The sequence below is a fragment of the Clinocottus analis genome, unplaced genomic scaffold (genome assembly GCF_023055335.1).
Source record: "Clinocottus analis isolate CAN_PGR_092001 unplaced genomic scaffold, fCliAna1.0.p SCAF_16, whole genome shotgun sequence".
Taxonomy (NCBI): domain Eukaryota; kingdom Metazoa; phylum Chordata; class Actinopteri; order Perciformes; family Cottidae; genus Clinocottus; species Clinocottus analis.
The window spans coordinates 1,076,337-1,084,494 of NW_027175887.1; the positions used below are offsets into that span (position 1 = coordinate 1,076,337).

At 45.9% G+C, this 8,158-nt stretch overlaps 2 protein-coding genes across 2 annotated transcripts in view; one reads left to right on the forward strand and one right to left on the reverse strand.

Moving 5' to 3' along the window:
* The window catches only part of scpep1 (serine carboxypeptidase 1), a 6,562-nt gene extending 4,266 nt beyond the window's left edge, over positions 1-2,296 (reverse strand). The window contains exons 1-5 of the mRNA XM_068578934.1: positions 2,279-2,296; positions 1,922-2,042; positions 1,558-1,685; positions 919-1,008; positions 153-308 (exon numbers count right to left, since the gene is read on the reverse strand). Of these exons, the coding sequence (XP_068435035.1) occupies positions 153-308; positions 919-1,008; positions 1,558-1,685; positions 1,922-1,985 (438 nt within the window). The 5' untranslated portion in view covers positions 1,986-2,042; positions 2,279-2,296. The remainder of the gene's footprint in view (positions 1-152; positions 309-918; positions 1,009-1,557; positions 1,686-1,921; positions 2,043-2,278) is intronic.
* Positions 2,297-2,971: 675 nt separating this feature from the next.
* coil (coilin p80) lies at positions 2,972-7,846 on the forward strand. Its single transcript, XM_068578967.1, has 7 exons — positions 2,972-3,265; positions 4,443-5,625; positions 5,736-5,825; positions 6,237-6,284; positions 6,384-6,453; positions 6,699-6,787; positions 7,475-7,846. Exons 1-7 carry the CDS (start codon positions 3,015-3,017, stop codon positions 7,520-7,522), a joined length of 1,779 nt encoding a protein of 592 aa, XP_068435068.1. The 5' UTR covers positions 2,972-3,014; the 3' UTR covers positions 7,523-7,846.
* Positions 7,847-8,158: the final 312 nt, after the last annotated feature.

Consider the following 8,158-nt stretch of genomic DNA (forward strand, 5'->3'; position numbering starts at 1 on the left):
AGCCGAGCCAGGTTGATGTTAGTGTTAGTAGTATCCAACTGTTTTACAAAGAAACAGGAGTCCCAAAGAACATGTCGGCTCTGTTTTAAGCATTGTTTTTGTTGTAGTGGTACATCACGATGGCCGGGTGACGCACGGTGCAGGTGACATACCTGGAACTCTGCCTTCCCTGTAAAGAAGTGCTGGAGCAGCACCAGCATGTCGGAGGCCACCGTGGCCACATTGGTGGCATAGCCGTCCGGCCTGTCGGTGTAGCTGAAGCCGGTGCCCACGGGGTTGTCTACGAACAACACACTGGCTGCCTGCACCTGAACCCACAGACAATACATGTCAGCATGTTAACCTGTACTTAACCAAAGCTGTCCTCAGCCAAATACATCATTAGTTGACAAACCATATGATTTTACAAATAATCACACAAAAGAGCCACATCTAACCTTGCGTAACCTTTTTTAATCTAGCATACTCTTCTTGCTGGTTTCTCCAATTTCACGAACCCAAACGTTTAGGCTCACTTCTGAGTGTTAAACTGCAGAGAAACACCTTCCCATATAAATAAATCCAAATTAGGTGTATATAAATACAAAAATGCAGAACTAGCTTTGTAAATTACCTAAAAATGTATTTAAATGAAACTATTAAATTAATGCTGGGACACAGTCTTGAGTACAAGGGTATGACACGAGCTGTGCTGTGGGGCGGGAGCTGCAATGTTGAAGGGCTAACAGCTAGGAATAAAAAAAATGTGTAAAGGGAAAGCGTCCACTCTTTGGTTGACATTTCTTAATAATTGTGGAATTGTGATCCTCATCATCACTGGGCTACTATGGTACCCTGCGGACGCCTCAGTGGTCCTTTGATCATGACTCAACCGAACACAGTCTGCAACTTTGGTCACGAGAGCTCCTTAGAACTTACCCAGCTTGTCTTTCTGGGCTTTAGGTCCCCGTCCAAAGGCCCGATCTCCGCAAAGTTCCCAAAGCCACTTCCTGATCCACCTGGTCCACCCTGAAGACACACACACGCACACACACACACACTTATTACGCGCCAACATTAAACAGCAGAGGGGCTGTTTAATGTATACTTTTAAATTACCCATTATTTCAGATTTCCAGAAGAATACATTAAATACAACTATGGTATTGGATAGATAAAACCATACATCATCGTCCAGAGCACGAGTGATACAATCTTGTACCCACGTAGCTGGTTCCAGGTCCTGACAGTACATTAGTCAGTTCCCCCTCTGCACATGAAAATAGACGCAGCAGAGCTGTTACGCATCCAGCCACACTAGTTTAGTGGTCTCAGCTTTTCACTTCCACATTCTATATGGGAATCAACCAGCACAGACTTAAAACCTGCTCCAGTTTGAGTTTTGGTATCGCATAAAGAGTTTGAAAAACCAGATAGAGCATAAAATAATCGGTTTTGTGCTTCACATAAATACTTCCCCCCTCCTAGAATATAACTTAATAGCATCTCTTTTGGTGAGACTGCTTTCCTGGTGAAGTGTAAGTGTAAGTTGTTGGCAGTGATGACTCTGCGTCCTACCTGGAGCCACATGACCAGAGGCAGGTCCGGGTTGTCTGCGGGGTAGAGCCACCAGAACATGTGGGCCCCGTCCCTCACCTCCACGTAGCTCCAGGCTTCTTTGCCGGTTGGGGGGCGACGAGAGAGCCCTGCACGCGGGATTCAATGACAAACACACACACACACACGGACACACGGACACACACACAAACGCGTTTTTAAAACTCGGTGTTCGGTTCCCGTCTTACTTACAGTTCGTAAACAGATACACGTATCAACACATAGACGTATAAATGGTACGCGTTGCTTTCGCTTTGCAGACAGCAGAGTCAGGGAGTCCCATTACGTGACTTCAGTCTGCGAGACATACTGAACATAAACGAACCTGTGTGGGCGACGAAAGCCAGGATGAAGCACCAGCCGCAGGCTGCCGCTGCTGTCCGCTGCATCTTTGAAGTATGAATCCTGGGACGAGGTCGACTCTGGGTCTCTGTACCGCTTTATCGCTACAAGAAATCACATGATCACACGCGGGGTCAGCTGACCTGTGTCGTGTTTTTCTCTCTCACTTCTGCTCTCATTCAAATGTACCTGGCTATGTTGCTCGGAACTGTCGGTGGGGACCGGAAACACTGTGTTAATATGTGAAAGAAAGTGTATTTATGTATTTAAAACCTATACATTCATTGGTATAGTGGGAACGTAAGCTTATAGAGAAAATGTTGTAAGGCTTTGTGCTTACCAAACCATACCTGAATCATCTAAACTGTAAACTAGTTAGAAACAATTATGATAGGTTCAATCTAGCCGCCAAATAAAACTTGTAATGAACTACACATGATTCATTAAACTCAGCGTGTTGTCGTCTTTTGTATCGACCCTGTTTGTGGCGTTGATAACGTGCCTCCACGCCAGAGGGCAGTCTTATGAAATAGTTGTCATTCAGACAGGGCACTGCCTCCAACCGCGAGCAACGTTGGTCCTTCAAAATAAAAGCATGACAGGAAAATGTACACCGGTAATCAGATTGTAAAATCACCAAATAATATCCATTGATAAATAAATGTACTTTGTTGTTCACGCATATGTTGCAAAAATACCTAAATACAAAATTAGTATTAGTAATTAGTAAGAATAGATTCATTGCTGTTGATGAATTACTTCCCAAAAAAGCAAACATTTTAATCTTTGACTTTTGGAATAATACAAATTTTCTTTGGATGAGTTAATTCATCCGGCGAATTTTGTATTTAACTTTTTGCATTTACCATAGCAAGTAATCCATTTCATATACCCCACAACGTTAGTAAATGTGGAAGAGAGGCCAATAACGTAATGAGTTCTCGTGACCCTATCGACGACCAGACACTCTTATCCTGAAAGTCCCGACCGGAAATACCAGTTCTGTTGCCGGTCGAACACGACCGGCTGTGTGTGTATTTTTTATTTTTTTGGCGTGTGAGGTCCGTAACACCGGCATGGCTGTTCACAGTAACAACTTCATCCGCGTGCGCTTGAACTTCGACTACCCCCCGCCGGCCGTCGTCGACTGCCGCATGTGCTGGCTGCTCGTGGACTTGAACACGTGCCGCGTGGTGGCGGACCTGGAGAGCGTCATCAGAGACAAGTTTGAGTTCGGCCGCGGCAGCATCCTCAGCCTCTTCGTGGAGGACTGCTACCTGCCGCACACGGAGAGCGTCTACGTGGTGCGGGACAACGACAGCGTCAGGTGCGCGTGCTTCTTCTCCCGTCATGCACTGAGCTCATGGGTCTGTGTGGCGCAGCAGTTCCCAGGTCGGCTCTAACAGAGCACCTATGGGTGTAGGGGCCTCAAGGCAAAGGCGAGCAGGGAGCATCCTCTCTCATCCGGGGAGATAACTTCCGTCCGAAAGCCTCTGTTTAATTGTTAGTTGCACATTATCTCAGGGTCATGTTTTATTTTGAAAAGCTTGGTCAACACCTGGCTACCCATCTATCCTCAATATCTATCCTTTATCAGGGGTAGCACAGATTTTTCAAGTGAGCCAACTGTAGTTTTTTTAGTAAATACTAAACTACATAACTATGCAACACTGCTAAACAGTTTAACGCTCAACATATTACCAGTATTTTCATATATACTACTTTAAATTACATTTAAATGAGCTAAAAAAAGTTTGAATTCCTTATACAGTGCATTGCTTAAAAGCCTTTTATGATATTACAATGATCTGTGTGAATTTGGAAATAGGAAAAGTAAAAAACAGACCTGCAACGCAAAGGTAAATCTGTGATTCATACCAAGATGTAACACACAGAACAGGCAGAGATGGTAAAATATTAATTTAAGGCTGGTTACCCTAGCCTGAAACTCAGACTGGGTTTATCCGCAGGGGGCAAACAGGTTAACCTGGCCCCGTGGAGGCAGTGGAAATGCATTTGTATTTCCTTTTCTATGCCGCTTGATCAAATCTGATATTTTGACAAGAGAAGTCTAAACTCAAGAACTTGTACCGTCTTTTACTGTTGCACCGTGTTTACTGCGCAGCAATCAACAAACCAAACTCCCTGTGAGGTAAATAGTAAATGGACCGATGCTCGTACAGAGCTTTTCTAGTCTTCCGACCACTCAAAGTGATTTAACACTACTTGTCATCATTCACTGATGGCAGGGCTTAAGGTGCCACCTGCCCATCAGGAGTAGCTATCATTCATACACACACTTATACACTGTAGGCACAGCTACGGGAGCAATTTGAGGTCAAGTGTCTTGCCCAAGGACACATCGACATGGGCTAGCGGAGCCGAGGATCAAACCGCCGATCCTCTGATTGAAGCACGACCCTGCTCACCACTGAGCCACAGTTGCCCTATGTGTGACGTACTTGGCAATAAACCATTTCTGATTGTGATTCTTCGTTTGCCAGGGTGAAGGTGGACTGTCTGCCGCAGGCCAACGGGTTCAGCAGCTGTCCAGATGCTTCTGGTGAGAGCTGCAGAAAGAGACAGAGACCCGCAGAGGAGGAAGGACCGGGAGAAAATTTAGTGGGTAAAAAGAAGAGGCAGAAGAAGGAGAGTGTGGAGACGGCGGCGGTGAGGGATACCAGGCAGGCATCAGGTGACGAGAGGAGTGAGACAACACAAGAAAAGAAGAAGAAAAAGAAGAAACGAAAGAATGCAGAGGAAAAAGTCCCGACCGCCACCACCAAACCAGCTGCTTCTCCCAAAAAAACCCCAGTTAAAATCCCTCAGAAACCCACAGTGGCAAAGTCCAAACCACAGGAGGTGTCCTCTTCAGATTCCAGTAGCGAGGAGGACAAAGCCCCCAAAAGGCCAGCAGCTCAAAAGCTAGCCCCCAAAACGCCATCCTCCGCCCCTGCTTCTCCCCCCAAAAAAACTGTTAAAATCCCCCAGAAGCCTCTAGTGGCAAAGTCCAAACCACAGAAGGTGTCCTCTTCAGATTCCAGTAGCGAGCAGGACGAAGCCCCAAAAAGGCCAGCAGTCCAAAAGCTAGCAACCAAAACGCCCTCCTCCGCCCCTGCTTCTTCCACGGCGCCTCCAACCTCAAAACCCGCCAAGAAAAAGTCTCGCCCTCCTTCACCGTCCTCCTCAGAAAGCTCCTCCTCCTCCGACGAGGCCAGCGTTGTAAAAAACCCGCCAAAAACCACCTCCACGACCCCCAAAGGAAGAATGAGTGCAAACCCCGAATCTCAGCAGGCTCCTCCCGCTGCAAACGGCGGCACGCAGAGACGAGCCGCAGGCACAGACTCGGACAGCGAGGAGGAGATCAAGCTGATCATCCGGCGGCCGGCGCAGCAGCCGGGCCTCGGCGCAGGCGGCAGTCCATTGCTGCCTTGGAGCCGCGGCCGAGGACAGAGCGGGCGTGGCGGGTATGGAGAGGAGAGAGGACGGGGACGTGGGGCCGGCAGAGGGGACTTCAGAGGGGACTTCAGAGGAGGTGTCAGAGGGGACTTCAGAGGGGGCGTCAGAGGGGACTTCAGAGGGGGTGTCAGAGGGCGCGGCGACGGCGGATTTGGGTTCAGCTACGGCGGAGCCTGGGAGCCGTCCTGCCAGACGGATCAGCTGACCAACATGTCCGTGGTCCTCCAGGTCTGTCTGTACTTCAGGATGCTATTGCTTTTGCCTCTGTCACATCACACTAGCCCGTTCATTGAAAATGCCGTGTGTGATGCATTAACCTCCCGGGTTCTTGTGTGCAGAACAGAGCAGAAGTTGCCCCCAAACGGGACTACAGCTCCATGCCCATGCTCGCCGCCCCGCCACAGGTGGGGCAGAAGATTGCCTTCAAGGTCAGCCCCGTCTCGTCTTCTTCACCTTAGTGTGTCTGCTGTGTTGTTGATGCCACACGCCTACAAGCTAATACAAGCTATCCTGTTTTAGCTTTAATTCATTCATTTATCCCAAAGAGATTTGACTTGTGCAATTCATTTAACCAGTTGCTTTTATATATTTTTGCAAATCCAACAAGTTTGCATATATAAAGCACTAAATAGGTGTTATGACTGACTAGCAGTTAGCATGTTCCCAGATGGCTAGCTCATTAGTTGGCACAAAGCCTGCGCGGCTACAGCCGTTCACCAACTAGTTCCTGCTATTTTTCCATTGAATGTAATTACAGCCAGTAATCGTCTTTATATATATGCTCTGACTTTGAACTTTGAGTCTTGTTGTGAGCTTAATCTGTGTGTGTGTGTTTACAGTTACTGGAGCTAACTGAGAACTACACACCAGAGGTATCAGAATACAAGGTGAGTGACATCATCCCTGACCTCGGAGATATTGAGGCGTTCTTTCATGCTGGAAAGTGCCCACGCCACTGACCGACCACGCCGCTGTGCATTTTTCAGGAAGGGAAGATCATGAGCTTTGACCTCACCACCAAACAGATCGAGCTGCTCGTGCTGAACAGCTCTCAAGGTAGGGATCATTTCATCACTGACACATACAATATCAAAACCATAACTATAATAATTAAAAAGTTTATATGTCAAGATTTCTTTCCAAAACGCGGTCGGAAAATATATTTTGAGTCAAAGTTTGGCGTGTAGTGTTGAAGCGAAGCGTGTCGCCGCTGCTCATTTTAAATGCAACAGACAGAGCAGGTGTTCAAACTTTGTGTCACACACTGGTGATGACCCCGTAACCCGCCGCTTCTCCCTCAGCTCCTGTAGAACCTGGCAAGTTCGACCTGGTCTACCAGAACCCGGACGGCTCGGAGAGCGTGGAGTACGCCGTGTCCAGAGACTCTCGGGTAAGCCAGAGTAAATTTATAGGAACAGTGTGTGGGGTTTAGGTGGCTCTATTAGCAGTATATATGATATTATGTGTTTTTGTGTGTGTATAATCACCCAAAAAGCTGAATTATTGTGTTTTCATATATATAAAATCATGTTTCATACAGATAGTCAGGCCAATAACCCAGTATTATCTTTTGACTTTCAGTGGTGTTTTCTTGTGTTTTACAGACAAACATCAGTGGGATGATTGGAAAATTCCCATTTATTCCCTGTAGAGTTAAATCTTATTAAAAGTTAATTAAATGGACAATGTCGTCCCTTTTATTCGTCCCAGTGCGCCCGCTTATTCCCTGGAGTGTCTTATCAAATAACAGCGGGCCTGCAGAGGGTGATGTGTGGGTCCCTCGCAGTGACACTGGCAGTCAGCAAAAGCAGTTGGAGCCAAAGCCTTTCTTTTGTCTTTGAGCCCGGGCTCCAGCCGCCATCCCTCTACTTTGACTGAGCGTATTCACCCAGTGATCCCCCCTTTTTCAGGTACTCATCCAAACCGGATGAGTAACTGAAAAGTGAGGAATAAATGCGTCGCACGCAGAGAGCAGCAGTCGTTAGTCAGTCGGTTGTTTGCCGATAATGTCAGCGCTGATCCTTTTAGAATCTTCGCTTAAACGCGGTTACAGTGACGTCTTCACTTCCTCCCACAGGTGACGGAGCGCTGGGACTCCCTGCTGGAACCAAGGCTCATCATTTAAATGGGACCAAACAGGGATTTTGGTACATCTCCAAGTCAACTTCTTCTCCAGCGCCTAATTTAAACTGTAGAGTCACTTCTGTACGTTGCATATGACGGCAAAGGAATATGGTTGTTTATGTCTCTCTTCTCTGTCCTTCAAAATAAATCATCAATTTACACAGAAGAACTATTGCAGCTTAAGGTATAGACACATGGTATAATGGTTGTATTTTAATTTGTGCTGGATATGAAATTTATATTTTTTTTATGTCAGTTGAATGTGAGTGCTTCCAGGGCTGATACCTAATGGTTTTATGTTTTGTAAAGTGATGTGACTGTGATATCAGGTTTGTATAAACAGTTTTTTTCTAATAAAACACTTGCATAATTAAAAGTGGAAATTTCTCCCAGGAAAAAGTTGGATGAGCCAAAACTATATTGAATACAAAATGTGTGTGTGTGTGTGTGTGTGTGTGTGTGTGTGTGTATGTATGTATATATATATATATATATATATATATATATATATATATATATATATATATATATATATATATATATATATATATCATTGTCTTGTTTTTTCATTGACACACTGCATTCTCAAACAATTATGACGTAATATCTAATAGTTTGGGGTTAAACGCAAAACGTC